Here is a 24,833-nt window from a genome sequence, read left to right on the forward strand (position 1 = left end):
GAAGCATAAAGTTCTTTTATTACTTATTGCTTTTGGAACACTGGATTTATAATCACAGATCTTACCTACTCCCTCCCCAATATAATCTTCTCAGTACTTTGCAGATACTGAAAATAAAATATATTTTTTGTGTGTTCTGATTTATCCATTTTTATTGACATTTTGAGCCTTTACTAACTGCAGTTATATGTATTTAGTTATTCTAAATTCCTCACTCATTCATTTTCATTTTGCTTTTCTATTCAATTATTCTTTTTAAAAAAGCAATCTTGAGGAAGAGTGTGAGGATTCAAATACACAGTTCTGGCCTTCAAGGAATTTAGGTCTATGGAAGAACAGTTACGCAAAGAAATACATACTATGTGGTAAAATAAAGTAAGATAATTACTGTTAGTGAAGTATGTGCAAATTTCAATAAGGGGTAAGAATAAGAGCATCTCCATCTTATGGGGGTAAATTATGGAAGAAATCACATTTAGGTTAAGCCATAAGTGATGACTAGGAGTTGTCTTTTGGGACCAAACAAGCAAGAGTATTTCAAGCAGAAAGGAATAGCGTGAAATGTAGAGAGGTGAGAGGGCAAGGCAAGTTTAAGGATTATCAGTATATCAGAGTAATGTAGGGTGAAGATGGGGTGTTGCAGAGGGACAGGAAGATGGGACCAAGCCAGGAAGTGTCTTGCATGCAATAGAAAGGAATTCAGAATATACCTTGTAAGGCAACAGTTGCCATTCAGTGTTGTCTTGAACATACCTCGAATGTTAGTATATTTTCAGTGGGAAAGAAAAATGAGTGCCAAAAAAATAAGGAAAATACTGGGTTAAAACTAAGCAATATTTTATTTTATGTTTTCTCTGATCATTGTTACATAATTCACATCATGAATCTAAAAGCAATATAGAGAATAATTCAACTCTGTATAATCATATCTTCCTTTCTAGAGGCTTTCCATGAGCTTGAAATCCAAATTAAATTCATAGCACTTAGTATAATACATAGTTACATGTTTAGTTTATAGTTTCTGTTTATTTTCTCTTTTTCACATTAGATCATAATCACCCTGAAGGCAGGTGTTATGTTTATTTTGATTTACCTTTATACTCAGAACCTGGTTGTATGGTCAGTATGAAGAAATAAGTGCACATCTGAAGCAAATATTTTGAGAGAATTTTATAGATGATAAGGAGAACCACTGAGGAATTTTGAACAGAGAGTGGGGAAATCAGATTTGAATTTTAGGCAGATCACTGATGCTGCATTGTGGAAGTTAAATGAAGGGAACAAGACCAAGGAACCCTGTCCAGTTGAGAGAGAAAACTGGGGTAGGGAATAGAAAACGGATAGATTTGAAGATGATCCAAACAGTTAAGTATCAGTTTTCTATTGCTGTTGTAACAAATTATCACAGATTTAGCGGCTTGAACAACACAAATTTATCCTTACAGTTTTGTAGCTTAGAAATCTGACATGGGTCTCCCTAGGCTAAAATCAAGGTGTCAGTGGGACTGTGTTCCTTTGTGGAGGCTCTAGGGGAGAATCCATTTCCTTTCCCTTTTCCGCTTCTGGAGTCTGTTCACATTCCTTGGCTCATGGCTCCTTCCCACATCTTCAAGCCAGCAATGTTGCATCTCTCTGTTCCTTTCTTCTGTAGTCACATCTTTCTTTGACTCTCTTCCGCTTCTAAATACCCTTGTCACTACAGTGGGCCCCCCAGGTAATCTAGGGGGGGAAGAGTGTTGCCCCCCTATTTTAAGATCAGATGATTAGCAACCTTAATTTCCCTTTGCCTTATAACATAGCATATCCACAGGTTCCTGGGATTAGGGCATGAAAAACTTTGGGGGACCATTCTTCTACCTGTAATATCCCATATGCAAACTGATAGTTGGGGAGTGAAGGATGAGTCAGGGATCAGATACAGGTTCCTAATTTGTGCACTTGTGCAGATCTAGGATAACAGTAACTGAAATAGGGAAATCAGGAGGTGGTACCCATTCATGGGAAAATAATGAGCTCAGATGCAGACATGTTAAGTGTGAGGAGTGTGGGAGGAGGTAATTGAGAAGATATGAATACCAGTTGACCTGTGAGCTGAACCCAGGCAACAGGAGGCTCCTCACCACCTCCCCTGTCCTTGGAATGTACAGTTCTGCCCACCATTCCCGCAGTGGGACCTGTTCCAAAGACGCAGCCTTGAGAGAGTAAGGTGGTGTTGAGACCATCTGGACAGTATACATGACTGAACCCAGTTGAGGCCTCTATATAAACTTTTAAGATTCAGTCCAGTGGGTGTGGAGATTTTTCATCTTGTGGCTGCCCAAGACAAGCCTCGTATAAGCCCCCTTGTTTATTAAAGCCTACCACCTCCCGATCTGGAGTGGTCTGCCACTTTCTTTGCTCTCACCTAGCCTGCTGTGTACAGGGACCAGTTTGCAAACTAGCAAGGGGCCTCTTGAATTGTGTCTAAAGTATAAGAGAGATTTATGCTGGAGATACTATTTTGGAGATTGAAAGCATTGAAATGATAGTTGAAACTCCCAAATGGATAAGTTTTCTCTGCAAAATGTAAAGACAGAGAAAACAAGAAAGAATAGATTCCTAAATAGTGTGCAATTGTGCATTACTTAAAATATGGCAGTTTTGATTATATGATGAAATTAAGTCATTGAGGAAGGAAAAACTATTAAGAGAAATTGCTCAGAAACTATCTGCATTGAGAAACCAGTGGTTTTTAGTTTTTTTTAAACTCTTTTCATTCTTTGTCAATAAAAATAAGGACGGCAGTGTGTTTACCTTTGTAAAGAGCAACCTAAGACAGAAACAGTCTGGCCAGCTAATTGTGGACACCATACCTAAATGTTTAGATTCTTCCCTACATCATCAGCAAATATTATTCTCTGTCCTTATTTGAAACTGTATAAAATCAACTCAGTAATTGGGATTTATTTTGCTCACACATAAGGATTTTTCTTGGAAAAATACATATACTTTGAATTAAAGAGAGTCTGCAGACAGAACCAATTCTCTTTCCAAAGAATAAAAATAGGCCTTCCAAAATTTAGCCAATATCAGATGGGCTATAACTATGGAAACTATAATATGCCTTGTAAATAGTATTTGAAATGCCAAAGTTGTAGTTGGCAGTACAGTACATATGTATGAAAACCTAAATAGAAAACTTTTCATTGTTTCTTCAGCACCATTCAATGTGAAGAGCTTTGTAATGGGTGGATAAAGTTCTTTATTTCATAAATAGAAATAAACCTAGGGTATTTAAAAAAGTAAAACAGGGTTACTCTTTTCTCTTAATTTAGTACTTTTCAAGAAATCTGATCTTTAATTTGGTCTCTTGATATGTTTCCCTTCAGGGAAGGAGATTCCCTGGGGAGACAGATCATCAGTGAATAAATCATCCATCTCATTTATAAATTAGTCTCCTGTATGCCTGATTAGCAAGATTTAGTCTTCTAAAATATGACCACTCCTCAGAAGAATAAAAATTGAGCTTCTCAGCCGTGAAAGCTGAGGATGGAATTTGGATCTTGACGACTTCACCAAAGGAGTTTCTCAACATTTTACATTTCTTACCATAATTCGTGTCTTGGGTAATCAATAAATTGAAACTGATCAAGGTCTTATGAAAGCCTGCTTCTGCTTTCTTATTCTTAATTATACTTGGTATACCCATGTTGGATAAAATATTCTCCATTTGCCTAAATGTTAAAATTCCATTATCATTTTTGTTGCATTTACTTTATTGCACAAGATCCTGTTGATAAACACTATGACAGTAGAACTTAACGATTTGCCTTCCATACAGGATAATGATGATGCCTGTTTTTTAAAAAATGCTTTTTCTTTTATTTTTTCTGCCAACAATAAGGCTTCCATCTGTTATTCTTTTCTATATACTGAAGCCATGCTGCTCTTGGCATGGGTCACATTTGTAAATGTTTCATTTATGAACCATTCCTCCTCCTGACTCCTCTGCAGTACAGAAATATGCCACAAAAGATCAACTGTCTTGCAGTTCATGAGCTTCTAAATCTGGCATTGCATTTGCTGTGTCATTTCCTCAATAGTTTCCAGTAGGAAGTTGTCCTAAATAATTCTCGTGACTTTATTTATCAAATAATTATGCTAAAAAGCTGTTTAATGTGTAAAAGATATGACAACTGCTTGTCTTAATATTTTATTTGTCTTCACATTTTTACTGCCCATTTCTCTCATCATAGACTATTCTGTTCCATAGGCAATATTACTTAACAAAATCCTCAGTACAATTGAATTTAGTGATTCAGAAGACAGCACACATTCTTTAGGCAGTCAAGGATGTTGAAATTATGGTAACAGAGTTAAAAAATTATGTTTTTATTTAAATTATTCCTTTGTAGCATATCCCCAGAATGTATACTATTGTATGAACAGATTATCAAGTTTCATGACCTGACAACAGTGTTTTATAAGCAGCTGACTGTGAAATGTTGGTGTTCATAAACAGTTTAGTTAGCTGACTTAGACAAGAGTCAAACATTGGCAATTAACTGTACCATTTTTAGAGACTAAAGAAGCTAGGGTATGGATAATATTTCTGGGATCAGCTGGACAGGGGGTGGATGGGGAAATCTAAGAAAAAAATAACGATTTTTTTTCTTAGTTCTCTCTAGAATACTCTTTGAGTAGATCAATTAATAAGAGAAATTCAAAGGGCAAAGGAGAGACAACCATAATCCATAAAACAATAAGCAAACTTTTGTTTGACTTTATTTTTTTTTAACATACTATCTTGGTAGAGTGGCTAACAAGGTTAGAGTGTATTGAGAGCCAGATACTAAAGCTTAGAGCATCATTGCTACTTGGTTTAAGGCAGGCCAACTCCCAATAATTGGTAGAACAAGAATTTTGACTTGGCTAAGTTTACACAAGCACACAATAGTAGAGCCACATATAGAACCCAGGAAGTAGATAGAAGGTATAATCTAAACAGAGGGTAATGTTTGGAGCTGATAGAAGTTGGAGTTTTAGGAATCTCTTTCAATATGTTTCTATGAGGAATTGCTTACATAGTGTGATTTTAGGTATGCCGTGAAAAAAGCTAAAGTCACTCTCACCTGAAGGGTGCTGTAATCAATTCAAATTTAACTTGAATAAATAAATAAACATTGCTAAGGTGAAATGAGTATTCATAAGCACATTTGTGTGCTATTTTATTTAAGATGTTTTCTTACTATGACAAATGCTTTCAGTGGGGCAGCAGATAGAGGGGGATGATTTGAACACTGTACATTGTCAGAGATGGAGATAGATGCACAGGATTTGGACTGAGAGAGAGCAGCCTGAGGGCACTCTGATGAAAGTGTAGGGGCTGGGTAGAGCAAAGAGGACTCCAAAAGGTACAGAAAATGTGTTCTTACAGTCCATTCTGTGCTCAATACAGCAGCCTACTCACTTTGTCTCTTAACCACATTTAAGAGAGATCATATGTGATAACCTTTGACCTTCTCCATTACAAACTAAAGCATAATAACCATTTAAATTTCCTGCAGTGCTTGCCTTCCCACTAATCCTGCACTGCATTTTCAATATTTGGTTAAGAACATTTTTACTTAAGGTATGAGTTTTTGGCCCACGCTCCCTTTCATTCACTTAGTTCGTTCGTTCATTCATTCACTTATTCATTTTATTCAACAAGTATATACACATACATACACAGACCCTTCCTTTGAGAAGGTCATGTTATATTGGCAGAACTAAATTGTAAATAAATATTGATAATTGTATCTCTATTTGGCTATAATTTCATTGGACAAAAATGAGAATATTGTCCTTTCAAAGTTTTTTAATATATATATTTTTCAAAATTTTGAAAATACAATTACTATTTTTACCTGAAAATTTTTAAATTTCTGATGATTAAAACTTAGATTAGAAAAATGTTTACTTCTGATAATGTTTTAACTTTTTTTTTATCTCCCACTCTAATTAACACACTCTGTCTCTCCTGCCAAGTTTAGCAGATATTTCTTATATTTGGTATTATTTTGGAGGAGAGTACCCTTCAGGTAGAGAATTATTTCCCTTCATGTTGTCTACTGGGGTGCATTTCTACAGTCTATTCATTCCTTAGCACTTCTTTAGAAACTGAGGTAAGTGGTCCAATTACTAACAGTTTTGATGGTGCTGTTGATGTAATATTGGGTGTCTGACCTTTTAGAATAGCAATTTAATTTTACACCTTCTACTACACAGCTTCAGCCTTTCCTCTTCTGCACCTTCAGAATAAGGGCATTTTAATCTGTTTTGCTATATACATGTTTGAATAAACTAGGGCATGTGGGTTGACACAAAAATTCTAACAGTGGGAGTGAAAAGATAACACCAGAGACTCCTTGAGGGTAGACATTGTATCTTATAAACTTTCTATATCCTGCGGTAGTTAATATAGAGTCTATATATAACAGATAATTAATGCTTGTTGAAATAATATGGAAATGTCTTCATATAAAATCAAGTAACATTTTTGTGACTCCTGTATCCTAATGAAGGAAGTAAAAAACTATTTCTATTATGTCTACGTAAGTGTAATGGCGGGAAAAAGCAATCTAGGAAAAATTTTTTTTCGTCCATTTTCAAAGAAAACTTTTTCACTGATAATTGTTTCTTAGATTATAGTAAAACTCATTTTTTCCTTCTCAGTGCAAAGCCACCACTGTTTGTTTTTAAGGTAGGGGTTTCAATAGGTTTTTTAGATTTTTCTTCCATTATATAGAAATAGTTTTGCATTGAAATGGCCATTACATTGTAGTTAAGACTTTCAAATAAGTAGTCATAATCTCTTTTACCAGAGCTATAAAAACAAAGATTTAAGCACATTTCAGACCTTGAGTTTCATTTAAAAAAAAAAAAAGGAAAGTGTTCAAAGCCCATGGAAGATAAGTGAGAAATGTGAGAAAGGAATGAACTAGAAACACAAGAAGCCTCTCTTATGCTGTGTAAGTGATGGGATGGAGGTGCAGTGGTTTGGACTAAGTGAGGTTTATGTAATAAATGTTGTGAGTTTCTGTGAGAGATGGAAAAATATATTTGTTAAATATATTGTAAGACTAGCAAATCTAAGACTAAAGCCAAGTAGTCTTTTCTACCTATTAAAACTGTGTAATTGAAGCAAATGGAAATAATACTTGTCCTAAACGAAGCTACTTAGTTTCTTTATAGATCAAAGTGCTGAAGATGTCAAAATGAAAGCATATATTGCTATTAATTTGGAACATGCCAAATTTCCTTTATATTTTTTTTCCATAGAGATAACTGAACAATTTGATGAGGAAAGCATGACTTTGAGGTGAATCTTTGATAAGTCTTAATGACCTTGTTCAGGAGCCCAGAGTGAACCTATCATTTAGTGACCTTGTGATGGATTAGATCCACACCTGGGTTTTCTTTGGGTCTCTGTGGTAAGCCCTCCTGTCTAACAGCAGCTTCAGAAATGATTATGAGACTGGAGCAGATAATGCTGTGTCCAGCAGGATAACCATGTAAAGGTTCTTTTGAATAAACTAGGAAGGTGTAGAAGTGAGGATGAACATTACTAGTTATATTTTTAATCAACTATTAACCATTCATTGTTTGGATAAGGTTTTCAGTGGCAGTTCTTACTCAATGGTATAACTTGCCTTCTAAACAGAAAACTAGCTTGAATTTTTTGCCCCTTTTCTCCATTTAAGGTGATAATTAAGGAAAGTAATTTCTGGTTATTATAGCTTATTTTTCCATCAGAACTAAAAAACAGTGATTTGTTTCAAGAAAGGACAGAGTCAGAAGTTTGAACATGCTTTCTGAAAAAAGATATCATTTTCTAGTAGAGTAGAAAGGTGAAGGTTGTGAGTTCACATGGTCTAGACTGATTTTATTCTCTGATCTTGAGAAAGCTATTTAACATCTCTGTGGTCATATTACCTTATCTTTCAAGTAGGATTTCCAAACTCTCATAGGGAGTGACAGAAATAATCATGAACAACACCTATATTAAAAAAAAAAACAAAACAGTAACAATAGAAATAAGAAAGTTATGACAAAACAAAATGCTTATAAGTATACTTAATGAACAACTATTGATCTCAGTTTCTAGATAAAAATACTTCGTTATTTTTAAGAAGGAGTGAGTCTCCTTGGAAAATGTTGCCTTAAAAATAATGTCAATATACAGAAGAACATACCAAGGGTAAAAATAAAAATCCTATGTTTCCTTAAAGCAATCTGTGTTTGATTTATTTTTAGGAATTAAATATTGATTCTGGCTCTATATGAGGGTAGAGAACCATAGTATCTGGAAGGTAAAACTGACTTTTGTCGATCAAACACATGCAGTTATGTCAAAATATTACTTAATGTGGTAACCTGAATCCCAGTTTAAAGTAGGATCTAAACAGGATAACGGTGAAATAGACTACTGCTGTATGTAGATAGACAGATAGATATAGATAGATACATGTTTGTTTATATACCTGTGTCTATAATTTGAAATATTCTCTGATTATATTATGTCTGGTCATGATGTCAGAAGTATTCCCTTTATTTTACCTGTTTTTTTTGGAGCTACTGGAGGTGTGTTACAGTCAGTGGAACATGGAACTAACTATTAAAAGCCTTGTGACTAAGTTACTTAGTAATTTTATCTTTCTGGGTCTTATTTGTAAAATAAAGGCGCTTAATGGAATGATTCTAAGAAGAAATGCCTTGCCTTTCTTTGTATGAAGTCTATTGGAGAAAATTCTAAACCTGCGTTTACTGTTGTCTGAACTTTAAAAAATATTGATAAATCTTTGAACTCAATTGATATACCATTAACTTGAATTTTTACAGCAAAATTATCCTAAAAGAATAACTACCTTCTTAGTGGGTTGATTGATCTCTTCCTTGTTAAATTTTTCAAAATGATATATAAATAAAATCTCATCCTTTTTTATTGTGCAGTTAGAATAAAGATGATCTTCAATTATATACTATAAACCTATATGCTAATTGTTTTTAAATTAATATATCTTAAATTTACTGAAAGGGATACCAAGACCTGATAAATTATTCAAAGGAAAGAAATTAACATTGAGCTTTTTAATCTTAGGTACTCATTACTCTCACATTTAATCCAGTGCTATCAACCTTGTCTTTATCATTTGTTATCTTCTTTTAGCCACAATAAAATTTTCTTATAACTTCCAAAAGAATGAGTAAAGGGAGCACTAATAAATTAAGAAAAATTTTCAGAGAAAAATATAATATGCTAAAGATTTATTTCTAAAGGTTAATAGGAAAATTGTACATAGTTTAGCCTATTCTGTGCATTATGTTGCTTATTAAATGAAGTAAACATTTTAAAAACTTTATTTTGATACCACCAATCTACTACTTCTATTTATTTTTTGGTTTACCCAATTTCTCATTTATTATGATATCAATAATTATATTTTCATGTGTACTTCCTAAATAAGTCATTGGTGTTAATCTTTCTGTATTTAAAATCTTGCCATTAAATTAAAAATAAAAAAGTATTGACTTTTACTGAAGTTAATATGGACAGAGTATTCTTTTCCTTCCTAAGTTTACAGTACTTTTGCACTCAAGTACGGGCTAGAAAACGTTTGTTTAAAGCCAGCAGGAGGAGCTCTCACCTTGCCGGGTCCAATGCTGTTAGTGTGCCTGAAAAACCTGAATTTGTGGGGGCTTTGCCTGTGAAGCAAGTGATAAAATTTAAACATGTATCATATATAATGGTGTTAAAAATAAAAATAAATCCTCAGTTTTATTTTGATATCAATGGATCCTTCACTTGTCAGGAATGCAAATTTGAAATTTTGCTGTTAAGAATTTTTAAAAGGTATGATTGCAGTTTAATGAGGAAAGTAAAGCAATTATGTAAATCTTGTTTCTTGAAGCTACTAATAAATTAAAAAAATGCTTCCTAAGGATCTAAAGTGTTGTAGGTATATACATATTTTCTTTTTTGTTTGTTTTGAAATGAATATATTTTAGTTTACAAATTATAAATATTAAGAACCAAGCAGCCCAACTGTATTTTAGAAAAAATAATCATATCAATGAATGAATTAATTTGCCAATCTATGAAAAAGAAATCTCCGTTGGTAGACTTCAATATTAGGGATTTTTGAACACTTTACTCCAGTAAACCCCTTGATTTAAATGGCATAATTTGTAGGTAGTACCAGTGAAGTTTCTGTAGAACCCATTGATGAGAAAACCAGGATATAAACTTATCTAGATTTGGAATCAGAAAAATAAATGATTTTTCTCTGCATCTACAAAAATAAAAAAACAAATGATAAAGTTTTATACTCTAACTTAAAAGGAAGGAAGAAAACACTTTAAAAAAAAGTTTAAAGGTTTTAAATACTTTTTAAGGGATATCCTAGCATCAATCTTTTGGTTGTAATCACTTTGTGATCTAAGGAAAATTATGTAACCTCTCTGAGCCTCAGTTTTCTCATCTGTAAATTGAGTATTTTAAAAAAGAAACAACTTACAGGACAATGTGGAGATTCCTTCAAGAGGGAAATATATAGACCATCCTTCCTACAGTGACTGAATTACTATCATGACTTTAACAGCCTGCTAGCAAAATAATGATGTATTCCAAAAATATAAATGTGCTAAAGGAGTAACATTAAACTTTTGAGTGCCCCAAAGTGGATACTGGTGTTACATACTTCTGAATTATTTTCAATAGTATATACCAAAAATAAAATAACATTTATTTAATAATAAGATTAGAGTTTTGAATATTTATTATATCTTCAGCTTTTTTTCTCTAATATGTGAGACTATTTTTTTACACCGAGTGAACCCACACACCATTAAATATCATTTTGTGAATTTGCATGTGTGTGTTTGTGCGTGTATGTGTATATGTATGTGTGTATGTATACATATATAGATATATATGTATTTGTACTTTCTTTTACTTCTAGGCTTGTTAGAATTGTATGTTAATATGGAGTAAATGAGGCTTTAAAGAAAGCCTTTTTAAAAGCTCTAGCCCTTTATGTGTCCTTTCATCTCTTTATGTGCTATTAGCAGCATAAGCCATTAGCTAAATATATTAATACATTAAGAGTAGAAAATGGTGTAGCCTAATTCGATCATTCCTTCTTCATTTATTAACTGAAATATTTCAATAAGAGAAATGCACTGCACCCTGGTGGTGCAGTGGTTAAGAATCCACCTGCCAATGCAGGGCACACAGGTTCGAGCCCTGGTCCGGGAAGATCCCACATGCCGTGGAGCAACTAAGCCCATGTGCCACAACTACTGAGCCTGCGCTCTAGAGCCCGTGCTCCGCAACAAGAGAAGCCACTGCAATGAGAAGCCTGCGCACCGCAATGAAGAGTAGCCCCCACTCGCCGCAACTAGAGAAAGCCCATGCACAGCAGTGAAGACCCAATGCAGCCAAAAATAAAATAAATAAAAATAAATAAATTTAAAAAAAGAGAAATGTTCCTTCATTAACTATTTCCTTATTCAGAAGTATTTCATATAGAAAAAGCAAAATAAATGTTTTATTCTTTTCAGATTATTTACCAGTTTTTAAAAATAATGATTTCCTAGTGTACTGCAAAAGTTATTAGTAGTTATTAGTAGGTATATTTTATCATTATGAATGCATGGATTTAAGCATGTTTGAAGTGTTTCAATCCCTTATAGTCATTAACCTTGTGTATGATCAAATTATAAATTTTAGGCCAGGGGAAGCCTATGCCAGTTGGTTCCGGTGTCCTTTTTTTTTTTTTTTTTTTTGCTGTACGCAGGCCTCTCACTGTTGTGGCCTCTCCCGTTGCGGAGCACAGGCTCTGGACGCGCAGGCTCAGTGGCCATGGCTCACGGGCCCAGCCGCTCTGTGGCATGTGGGATCCTTCCGGACCGGGGCATGAACCCGTTCCCCTGCATCGGCAGGAGGACTCTCAACCACTGCGCCACCAGGGAAGCCCCCTGTGTCCTTTTTACATGACCCTAGTAAACATTGATGTATTCCCTGATTTGGTATAAGGACTATAAAGCACAACCAATGAAGTAATCTTACAAAAAATAAAAATAAGTGGAACCCAGATCTGGTCAAGCCACTAAATATATCTACCAATTTAAAGGAAATACAGGGAATGGGGGAACATGTTCAATGATATCTCACGAAAAGGAAAATCTGGAATGTGGGATAAGACCACTTTTGTGGGTCAAAATTTTTGCTAGTAAATTTGATTTCATGTAGTGAAAAGGTAACTGGCTATTTAAAACAACAGTGAGATACTGTTGCACACCTGTTAGAATGCCTTAAAAAATCTGGACAATACCAAGTTCTGGTGAGAATGTGGAACAACTGGAAAACCAGACATTCTGCTAATGGGAAAGTAAAGCTTTACAGCCATTTTGGAAAACAGTTTTACAGTCTTGAAGAATTAACATTCTTTATATAACCCAGTAATCACTATTTACCATGGAGAAATGAAAGCATATGTTCACATAAAAATCTGTATATGAAAGTTCATCAGCTAGGGAATTCCATGCAATAGAATACTTTTCAGCAGTAAAAAGCAACTGAGTGTTCAGTTGTCCATATAGATACACATAGCAACATAGATGAATCTCAAATGCATTATGCTGAGTGAAAGAAACCAGGCTCAAAAAGTTTCATACTGTATAATTTCATTCATTTGACATTATGGGAAAGGCAAAGCCATAGTGACATAAGTCAGATTAATGGTTGCTCGGGGCTGGGGTGGGGAAAGGATTCATCATAAAGGATCAGAAGGGAAATTTTGGTGGTGATGGAAATATTCTATAGCTTGATTGTAGTGGGGGTTACATGGAAGTAGGAGTTTGTCACAATCCCTAGAAATGTACGTTTAAAAAAGGTGAATTTTGTTGTAAGTAAATCATACCTCAATAAACCTAACTTTAAAAAAAGAAAATGGGGGAACCTATAGATTAAAAAAGAAAAAAAAAGACCTCACCATAATGTATAGAACCTATTTGGATCTTGACTTTCTGTTAAAATAAGTTGAGACCATAGGAACATTAAATAATGACTGGATATTTGATGACATTAAGTAATACATACTATTTATAGTAGTGAATTGTTATTGTAGTTATATTAAGAGGAGTCTTCATCTTGGATATACATATTGAAATTTTTACAGATGAAATCATATGATACTGGAATTTGCTTCAAAGAAATCTTGCAGTGAGAGTAGGTAAACATTTATAGATGAAATAAGATTGGCTATAGGTTTGTAATTATTGAGGCCGAGTGATTAGTACAATGAGGGTTCATTGTGCTGTTTTCTCCACATTTTAAATTATTTTTGAGAATTTTGCATAATAAAAATTAAAGAATTATGGCTCAATTTTACAAATGTATGCTTAGTGAATATACTGGAAGAATAATCTGCAATGAGTATGTAGAGTTTATCCAAGAAATTTAAGCATGGTTTCATACTAAAAATCAATAAAATGTATCACAGTCAAATAAGAAAACCCACCGAATCCTTGCTATAGACACTAAACAGCAGATGCCAAGTAACAGACTTCCAGTGACATTTTTTAAAAACTACAAAAACCCCTCCACTTTTTTAACTAGATGAAGAACTAAAACTCATGATGAGATACCAAAGGATTGTTTCTCAGAGTTCAGTCCATGACTGGCATCTGGGGGCCTTGAAGGTAATAGTTAAAATTAAAATCTGCTGAAACATGGGCCATACACATTAACCTGCTGGAAACACTACAAAAATCCTCTCCTGTTGATCTCTATCTATCTTTCTGGCCTCATTTCTATCCTCCTAGTTCCCCCAAATAATCTCCACTCCTACTCCCCATTCCAGCAACTGAGAACTGATTTAGTCATAGCTCAGTTACTTTATAGAAGGTATTCTAAAATAAATTTGTTTCTCGTCACATCTGATTAAAGACCCCCTCATCCTAGCCCAGCCCAAATTGCATTTTCTTTATGAAATTGTCCCAGACCTGCCCTACCAGCCTTAGCCTAACTTAATTGCTAAGCTATTATATAGTTTTCAATTTTAGAATTTAACAGAGTATGTCATGATTATTTGTTTGCATGTCTTCTCAACCAGATTATGAGTTACATTTGGTCAGGGAAAAAGGTGCATGGTTTTTATTTTTGCTTTTGCCTTCTTTAGCAATAAGTATACTAACACATACAATAATAATGTAATCTACACTTTAAAAATATAGATTTCTTCAAAATGAGTTGTTTCCGTACCTTGCCAATCATATATAAGGGCAGTTAATAACACACAAAGAAAATATACAGGCAGGCCTGCTTTAAAAGTTTTTCTTTCTTTAATGTGGTATAAAAAAGACTATATATGAAAATGGGGGGAAAAGCAAAGGTGATTATTTCATTGTTGGTTTGTAAAGTGACCCTATACTCATGCAGGACAAGGAAAGAGAACAAAGAAACAGATCACTCCGGATTGGTAGGTGGCAGGTTTAATAAGCAAGGGAGCTTATGCACAAGGCTTGTCTTGGGCGGCTGTCAGACGAGTAGATCTCTGCACTTGACCACCAGAGGCTTAGAGACTTCAACTGGGTTCAGTCACGTATACCATCCAGATGGTTTCGGTAGCACCTTATTCTCTCAGGGCTCTGTCATTGGAACAGCTATCACTGTGGGAATGATAGGCAGAGCATAGTTCTAAGGACAGGGGAGGAGCTGAGGAACCTCCCACCCATTGCTCAGGTCCAGCTTATGAGTCATCTGGTGGTCATATCCTCTTGATTAACCCCTCCAACATTCATCAATTTTAGAAGTCAGCTATTAAAAATGACTTTGTTAGTACTGTTACTCAGTCATCTATTTCATTTAGCATGTTAAACACCACACTATTTTAAAATTAATTTATAACCACCTTATATATTTTATATTTACTCAACATTATTAAGTATTATATATTAAGATTTAGTACCTACAAATAATTTTAAAGTAATTTAACTTATTAAAGCTAATACGATGAATAATACTAAAGGTCGTTGACATTAATGATTTAAATAGCTGATTCATTCTTATGTCAATTGAGAAGTTCATGCAAGTTTTTTTGTTTCGTTTAATTCCAGTTGTGTTGCTTGATACAACAACTGTACTGGGAGAGCTAGGATGGAAAACATATCCATTAAATGGGGTAAGTTTAAATATCTTTTAAAATTGTTTTTCTTGTTAGGTTTTTAGGGTCTGTTATAATAGTTCAAGAAAGAAAAACAGTGTGGTTTTGGCTGTATTAAGTATGAATTTTAGTGTATAAATTAAATTACATAGGAAAGATTAAAATGCAATTAGAACTGCTAACCAATGGGAATGATGTATAAAATTATTTGCTTTCTTCTAAATTAGTAATTGTTCTTTAATATAGTGTTTATACATAGTAGTATCAGAATAGCTATCATATAAATATTTTCTTTAGAAATAAAATTTTATGTTCAAGACACTTTTATTTTCTGGGTATATGCTTGTTAAATTTGGTAACCTCACTGAGTATTTGTACATAAACAAACTTTAGATTATCATAGCATAAGTGTATTTTCCAGATACTAACAATTTGGTATTCATTAGAAAATATGAGTCAGCTAAAGCAGTATGTGTCTTTTGAACTTGGCAAAAAGATACATTATGATCAGGCTTTTGTTAGCTGAGTGTAGTTGCTTTTGAAAGGCTTATAAGAATGTATAATTTACTAAGTACACTTTTCCAGGTACTGACACCATTTTGGCTATGGTTGTACTTGACTTTTTATATGTTTTGATATATTTTGCATCATTTTCACAGTCAGTGTATTCCTACTATTTTTTTTCATTTCAAGCTAAAGTAGAAAGGGTGGTTTGTGATGCTTTTTACCTAGATTTTGTCTATTTAAACAAATCTTCAATAATGGAGGTAGTCAGCTGCTTTCAGATATACTTTGGTTAGCTTTTCTTCCTTTTTTTAGAAATGTATTTTTCTCATTCATCACATTCTTCCTTGATACTGTTTTACATTGCTTTTTCTGTTACATCTACAAATTTAAATCTGAAATAAGTTGGTTGACCCAAAATTGTTTTATATTTTTAGAATCATTCCAGCAATGCTGTTTCAATTTGACCTTTATATCGGCAGTTATTCAACAGTTATTCATTAAATGTGTATTTTCAACTAAAAATTCCTATGAAGAGTTTAATCTTTCTGTCTTTAACAGGTTATTTATTTATTTCTATTTGTCTGTTTATAGACTATGGCTTTATTTTTTCTGAAATTTACATTTTATTCTTACAGAGCACTCGTCAAACCATTTCTGAGAATGTATCTTTTAAACTAAGATTATGCTTTTACCTTCATTATCTTATTTTCATTAAAATGAATAAGCATCAGTATTCGTTGAGTGTGTTAAGTGTGTTATGTTTATCACAGTTACTTTCAAGAAGTGAATGAAACTTCTTTTTCGGAATACCCTTTCAAGATATATGCATATCTCGTTTTCTCAGTATATGAAGTAACTTATAAGAACTTACAAATATTAAGTAGTTTACAAGCCCCACTTTTTCATTTTCTGGAAAAAAAATGACAAAAATATTAGCAGTCATACTATCACTGACCTCATCTTGTCATAGCCAAAGGATCACGTGAGGAACAGGAGTTGTGCTCTGTTCTAGTGATTGTGTTTGGCTTGATCAGGCTGCATTTCTTTTTTTTTTTTTTTTTTTTTGCTGTACGCGGGCCTCTCACTGCTGTGGCCTCTCCCGTTGCGGAGCACAGGCTCCGGACACACAGGCCCCGCGGCCATGGCTCGCGGGCCCAGCCGCTCCGCGGCATGTGGGATCCTCCGGGATCGGGGCACGAACCCGTGTCCCCTGCATCGGCAGGCGGACTCTCAACCACTGCGCCACCAGGGAGGCCCAGGCTGCATTTCTTAAAGCAAACTGGTAACCAGGAGACACAGGGACTTACAGAGTTACAAATAAACTTACTGCTATTGTTCTTGTAATGATTTTGTCATAGGTGTTATGAAATGGGGAATTTTTCTACTTCTGATTTATTATAGAGAGAGGGCAGAATTGTTTGAAAAGTGATGCTTACCTCATAGTTTTCTATTTTCCAGACACTGCACTAAGAATTTTATCCTTTTTTTTCACAATTGCCCTCTGAGGTATGTCTTAGTTCTCTTTCCCTGTTGGAGAAACCCAGTTTTAAAGACGGTAAGGAACAAAATTTACCAAGAAGTTATAGGCCAAACAGTGAGTGACGGATTCCAATTCAAACTAAATTATTTCTGACTCTAATACCTGTATACGTATTATGGTACACTAACAGAGAGGAACATTGGAAACTTTATGAAAAGGCAATTACTTATGTGTGCTGTTTGCATAATTGATTCATATTTTTTTCTCCCCTTGATAAACATACTACTAAACTGAGATATACATTTTGGGCACCAGCCAAGAATGAACAAGAGGAAAGAGAAAGAAGCAGGGAAGGAGACTACAGTAGAAAATAAATATGATAGAATAAGGTAGAAAAGGAAAAGATGGTTAAAAATTCATTGAGCATTTACCATATGCTAGGGTTTGTTCAAAGCACTTTACTCACATGGGTCCTAGAAATCAAGTATAAATTTTCCTTATTGAAAGATGTGAAAATTGAACTTCAGGTATATTAAATAACTTCTTCATGGTCACAGAGCAAGGAAATAATGCAGCAGAATTTCTAAGCCAAACATATTTTAATCTTCACATGTATTTCACAGTAGGTGCTTTTTATTTCTTTGAAGATTCTACCATGTAAAGATAAAGGGCAATGAGCAATACGTATAGACTACAGAGGGAACAATAACACATGGATTCAGACATTCAAAAGTAAATTGAATACTCAATTACCTTGGAATAGGCTATTTGACTTTTAGATTATCCCCCCAAATAATAATGCATATATGGCAAGTGTCAGCAGTAGGAATACTTGAAAATAGGAGCACATGGACATATTTTATAATAGATATGGATAAAGCTTCATGAATTAGATAAAACAGAGGTGAACCAAGGGAAACAATAAACTGGATAGATGACGTAAGTAAATTTTAAAGAAAACATACAACTTAAATTTCTCTTTTAATGAAGAGGATAGATTACGGACAGGAATAGAGCTTTACTTAGTGCTATTTGTAGTTTAAAACAAGTAAGGAAATAATTAGTAAGGATAGAAAAACTTTGAAAACAGTCTTCTAAAAATGGCAAGAATGAAAATCATCTAGACATCATAATTGGTTAAATAATTTAAAATCTATAGGAACTGTAAATCAGTGTATAACATTTAAACTACCATTTATATCTGTGTATTAAAATTATAATTAAATATATTTGACATTGTGTAATTTTTTAAGGTTCTCAGGTTTTTTGAGCCATGCTAATTTGAATGGCCATTTTAACTAAAGTTGCCTTTTCTCAGAGACACTACTTCAGTTGTTTTTACAAATATGTCATGGGTAGAAAAGACAATAGATGATATATTTGACAATCTTATGGTATAATATATATTTGGTGTTTCTCTGAATAAAGTATTTCCTAGGAGTAACTTTCAAACCAATAAAATTTTTTTCCATAAAGAATTGAACTAAGAGATATTTTTGAAATCATATAATGTATGATTTATATTATGAATCATATAAAATATATGCTTTAGTAAATTAATTCATAGTGGTTTTAATTTTTGTTGAGTTTTTTTTTTTTTTTTTTTTACTAAAAATACCTATTCCACCCTTAGTAACATGCTGATGTAATTACAAGAGTAGGCATTCATGATGTGCCTGTAAACAAAACCATTACTGATTATTTGAATATAACATAAGCACCTCTGGTTAGCAAATATGGAAAATAGATGAATAGTTTTGAGCAAATGACATTTTAGGCTTGCAACAATTAAAAGAAAATATATTTATTTTCTTGCTTGCTTGTCAACTCATTTTTGCCAACATCAAAAATACACTTTCTGTTTTTAAAAGTCATGTCCAGAATTCAATTTAACACGTTTCTCTTGTTCCATGTACTCTTTTGCAGTTTGGAAATAGGTCTACACAATCATAAGGCCAGAGAGAGTATCTTCAGGTAGTTTCGAGTAATGTTTTGTGAAAGAATAATAAAGGGAAGGATGAATTCTGCTTGAGGAAGATTGGTAGTAGGATGTGACCCATCAGCTCTTTCTTATAATCTGAGGAATCACATATGGGCTGGAAGAGAGGGTAGAAGGCACCTTTTAGGAAAAGAGAGTGGCTTGAAGACAGGCACCGAATTCTTAAATGTATGCATTAAGTTTTAGGGACGTTGAGAATAATTTGTGTGGCTGAAGAGAAGGGATGTGGTGGGAAATAAGGCTACGATTATAGGCTAAGCTGTACTGTAGGAGACTTAGAATTTCAGTGTCTTAGTTGATTTATATAGTGTGTATCTCAGCCCCTGTAAGTAGAAGTACTTTCTGGATTTGCTTAAACAATAAAAAATTATTGAAGCTTTCTTTTGTTTAAGACAATAACATAAACCCTTGGAAATGAAAGACACCTTGGAAAATTGTTAGCAAAGGATGTTCAAAATATAGGTGTTCTTATTGATATGTTGAGAACAGAGTGAAGTTGAATAATTATATTTGTATAGAGTATGGAGCTTGGTTTTAGAAAAGAATGAATACTTCAGTGATTGGGAACCAGTGGTTGTAATTCTTAACGCTGTGCTCTCACTGTCTAATGTCAAGAATTTTATATCTACATAATTCAAAACTGTTAAGAACTTTATCCTGTAAGTGTCCCTTCTATCCTTTATCTGTCTATGTACTACACTAAGGTAATAAAATTATGATGATCTCGTGGAGTAGCTAACAGAGTGCCATGATAATCAATGAAAGAATGCTGCGTCAATAAAAATTTTTGCATAGCACTATAGAAGTTATGTGAATACTCTAAAAGTGTTTTCACAAACGTTAAGTATAGGCATATGCCCTGGATTTTCTATTTGCTATTAGTAACTAATAATTGGTTAATACGAAATCTTACTCTGTGCAAAACTGAAGGACATATTTCAGTTTTGAAAATCTCCTGGGAAGGAAGCAGCTAATCTTTAAGAATTCATGCTATTTTAATGCTAATGAGAAAAAAAGAAACATGAAAGACATGGCCCAGGCAATAACTTTGTACAAAAGAAGCAATTAAAAAATATATATCTCCTGAGTTTGTTCTCATAATCTGAAAATGTATGAAAAAAATTATATAAATTTTCTTGACACAATTAACACTCATGTTTACTCCTTTTCTTTGATATTTTTATTTATTCAATTTATTTTTAGCCAATATATAACATTGTACATGAAAGAGAATACAGTAAGAGGGCCTGTAAGTTAAATGTGACATTCAAAATCCTTAATACCCTTTACATATCAGTCCCTATTCAGTGCCACACAACCGTGGGGGGTTGTCATATTGGGGCATCTTGGCTCAGTATTAACTCTGACTAATAAAAAGTAATTGCTGTTAACCAGAAAAATAAAAGACTTTTCATAATATAAAAATTGGATTCCATGATTAAAAACTTATATTGTTTCCTTTGAGCTTTAGTAGTTATATTTGATACTTCTTAAAATTTAATAGCCATGTGGCTTTTTAATTTAATACTGTAATTGAAAAGATAAGTGACTTATTTGGGTAGCCACATGCTGGTTTTTAAAGGTACTTATACCTGAATAAAACCTGTTAGTTAAAGCATAGAATTTCATAATAATAATAAGTCCATAAAATATTGTTTAATTTATACCTAAAATTATACATACTTAATGTTGATGAAAAAACTTGATTTTTAAGCACCCTATCAACTTAGATGATCATTAGGGTTTGAATAATGCAAGATCATACAGGGTATATGATCTTACCTGTTAAATATAGTGAATTAGTGTTACGAAATTTACCCTGAGATAGAAAAAAGGGATACAAGTCATTCATGCCTAAATAAAAGTTATGAGTGAACCTAACAATTCAGTCATTATTGATTCTTATAATGAAAAAACTAATGATTTTTATAATAAAAGAGGCTTATATTGCAATTAAACTGTGTAGACAGCTACTTTATTCCATATGTCAGAGCCCATTATTTCCTAATATCATTGTTCCAAAGTTGAAAAATCAAAGTAGAATGTGTTTATGATAGAGAATAGAATACCTACTAATACTGATAGTTAATTTCTGTATTTCATATAGTAAGAACCAATTTATCATAGTAGCTTATTTTAGTGCTGCATTTTTATTCATTTTGTAATACATAGAAATTATCCAAAACTACATGTATGTGTTTGAATTCTGAAAATATTTATAAGGTTATAATTTCTGTTAAAAATAGATGTGTCAGTTATTGTTTTCAAAACTGATATCTAGATAGTTTTCCTTCTGAGAAACTTCACAACATATGTGGTAGTTTTCTAAATATCTGTCATATTAATTTCAATCATATTGTTTCACATTTGAAAGAAATTGCTTTTCAGTTTTGAACGTTTCTATTGTCCTATCCCCAAACTCAGAGGTTCTTGCCTTAGTTATGTCCAGTCTGTTAATGAGCCCATCAGAGGCATTCTTCATTTTCCATTACATTGTTCTTGATCTCTAGCATTACTTTTTGATTCGTTCTTAGGATTTCCATCTCTTTTCATACGTCTTCTTACATGTTGTCCAAGTTATCCATTGAAGCCTTTAGCAAATTAAAAAATCCCTGGTCTGATAATTCCAATATTCCTGACATATCTGACTCTGGTTCTGATGCTTCTTCTCTTTAAACAGTGTTTTTTGACTGTTATTACATCTTGTAATTTTTAATTGGAAGGTGGACATGATGTGTGGATAAAAGGAACTGAGGTAAATAGGCCTTTAGTAATACAGTGGTAAGCTGTGGGGGGAGAGAAAGTGTTTTATAGTCCTATAATTAAGTCTAAGGCTTTTGGTGAGCCTGTACCCCTGGACTGTGAACTTTACCAGGGCTTCTCAATTTCCTTTTTCCCCCTTAGGTGGACAGGATGGCTAGAGGGAGCTTAAGTTAGGTATCTCCCTCCTCCTACATGGAAGCCTACAGCTGGATAGAGCTGGGTATTTTCCTTTCCTCAAGTAGATTAGGCTCTGTCAAAACCCCAGCAGGCAGGTAGGGCTCTGGTAAAGTACTTTTTCCTTAGGACAGACCTTGTTAAGAAGAGCCGAGTGCTCTGGCATATTTCAAAGTGGTTCTTTTACATTTACTACTGTTAGCAACATTGTATAGTATATAAGTGGCTGAAACATTTGCTTAAAAAGTTTCACAAATTATGATTGTACTTAATTTTCTCTACCTTCTGTTTTTATTCAATGAACTGTCTGAATTTTTCACTTTCTCATCACCTCAATCACTACTGGTAGCAGTTGGCTTTATTTTCAAGTCCATTTAATCTAAAAAATGAATCAAGCTTTTATGCCTTTGATTACATGACATTACTGCTGCTATTCTTTCAATAAAGGGAGACATCAGAGTTGCCCATGGTGTGCAGTTTGAGTAGTAGACCATGACAGTCCCAGGAGCTTATAGAAATTTAGTTCCACATATCTTGGCTTCACAGGAGACCTACTGTAAGTTTCTAACCCCAAACATTCAAATTGTTAATGTCATGGGTCTGCAATAAAAACTGTGCTTAAACATTTTATATATTTTTCATTTAATCCTAATAATGCCTATGTGAAGTAAGTATTATTAGCATCATCATTTTACAAATGAAAAAGCTGAACCTGAGAAAAGTTACATCACCTGCCCAAGTGTGTGGTGACATTTAGCTGGTACTAAAGCCAGCGTCATCTCAATTCCAAAACCAGGATTGTTAGTGACTCAGCGTAACATGGATTGATTTTCAACACTGTGATTGGTGCTATGGAGAGTGTAAAATAATCTATACATTCGCTCAAGTGCAGTCTTAATCTAGTTACAGTGTTATTACAATGATCCAGATTTTGTGTCAAAAGATACGTGGTTACTGAGAAGTGCTAAAAACATATTAATTCATCTTTGAAGACCAAAGGATATCCCAAAGCTAAGAATGGTTAATTATTAAGTACAGTTGTTTAGTTAGTGGCATAACAATATTTGGTGCATGTTTAGATTGTTTACATATTTTTTTTCTCTTAGAAAAGAACTAAAGAAATATTCCTCTAGTGTATTTCTTCTGAGTCTGTTCTTTCGTGTCTCATTTTTAATAAATATGTCTTTATACATGTCTGTTATTGACTGTAAGCTAAAGGGTAAAATATAGAGTAGTCCAACACAAAACCCAAAACATCCTTGTCGAAATAAGTATATTAGAAATGTTATAGAAATTAGAGAACACAATTAGAGAAATGTTAGAGCTTGTCCTTCTCACACCATCTTCTAAAGTAAATTGACCAAGAGGCTTGTTGAGGGATTTCCACTATGGTTAGTGCCCAGATGCCCTATTCCTTCAACCATAACTTAATGAGACAAAGGTAGACACCTGGTTGAAAGACAGCCAATTAATTGGCTAATCAGCTACCTGTCATCTCTCACATATGATTTCCATAAATGGCTAAAGCAATCACATTCCTTTTTAGGAATTTAGGATTTCTAAGTTCAGAGCTGAATGGAAATGGCAATCAGAAACTTCTGCCATAAAGATTCACTGAAAGATTCATGCATAGAAAAGGAGTAGAGCAGAGGGGCTCTGATAAACCAGAATCACGTGCAAGTAAAAGTTCTAAGAGAACAGAAAACAAAACAAAACAAAACAGTAGTTGAAGGGCAACCAGTCAGTAGTAAGAGAATGGAGAACATAGCACATGCAGAGAAAAAACATGAGAAAATGTAGAGTGGGGTAGTCCGTACTTCCGGAGCTGACCAGGTTACTGCTAAATCTCCAGGTGCAGATCTTTAATATTTTAAAAATAAATTCCCTTTGCATGACCTACCAAATTGTAAAGGTAGATTGTAAACTTGATCATGATGACGATGATGATGATGACTACAATGACGACAGGAGAAAAAATAGGAGATGGCACTATATTGAGTTTGACCAGGAAACGTGAAGAGCCATGGAAGTTAGAACTCCTTGAGGATAATACAGCAACATGAATCATCCAGAGCTATAGGCCTTCTTTTTTTTTTTTTAAGATCTTTATTGGAGTATAATTGATTTACAATGGTGTGTTACTTTCTGCTTTATAACAAAGTGAATCAGTTATACATATGTTCCCATATCTCTTCCCTCTTGTGTCTCCCTCCCTCCCACCCTCCCTATCCCACCCCTCTAGGTGGTCACAAAGCACCGAGCTGATCTCCCTGTGCTATGCGGCTGCTTCCCGCTAGCTAGCTATTTTACGTTTGGTAGTGTATATATGTCCATGCCATTCTCTCAGTTTGTCACAGTTTACCCTTCCCCCTCCCCATATTATAGGCCTTCTTTTATCAAATCTTGCATGGGTAAATGATCTCCCCTGCATGTGGGCAATCAGGGAAACAGGTGAATAAATATACATAGTTTATTAGAACCCATAAATTTTTAAATATTTAATACCTGAGCAACTATGAGATGTGACACTTCTCTCTGCAGTATCTCAGAATATTCCTTCTTGTATAGCAAACCCTACAAGTAAATACGTAAGTAAATGGCTTTCTGCCTTATTTTTCACTGGTTGAAAGAACATGTATTGGATAATGATGAAATTAATTCTGTGGTAAGGAAGAGAAGTAAGAGAAAAGCAGATAACAATGAATTAGGAAATCAGAATTGA

General features: G+C 33.8%; 1 protein-coding gene across 2 annotated transcripts in view; it reads left to right on the forward strand.

Annotated features, from left to right (window-relative positions):
* EPHA6 (EPH receptor A6) overlaps window positions 1-24,833 on the forward strand; it is an 856,224-nt gene that overhangs the window by 25,382 nt on the left and 806,009 nt on the right. For both annotated transcript variants that reach the window (XM_060098637.1, XM_060098638.1), the window contains exon 2: window positions 15,142-15,206. In XM_060098637.1, coding sequence (XP_059954620.1) covers window positions 15,142-15,206 — 65 coding nt within the window. The remainder of the gene's footprint in view (window positions 1-15,141; window positions 15,207-24,833) is intronic.

Source organism: Mesoplodon densirostris, chromosome 5 (assembly GCF_025265405.1).
Source record: "Mesoplodon densirostris isolate mMesDen1 chromosome 5, mMesDen1 primary haplotype, whole genome shotgun sequence".
Taxonomy (NCBI): Eukaryota; Metazoa; Chordata; class Mammalia; order Artiodactyla; family Ziphiidae; genus Mesoplodon; species Mesoplodon densirostris.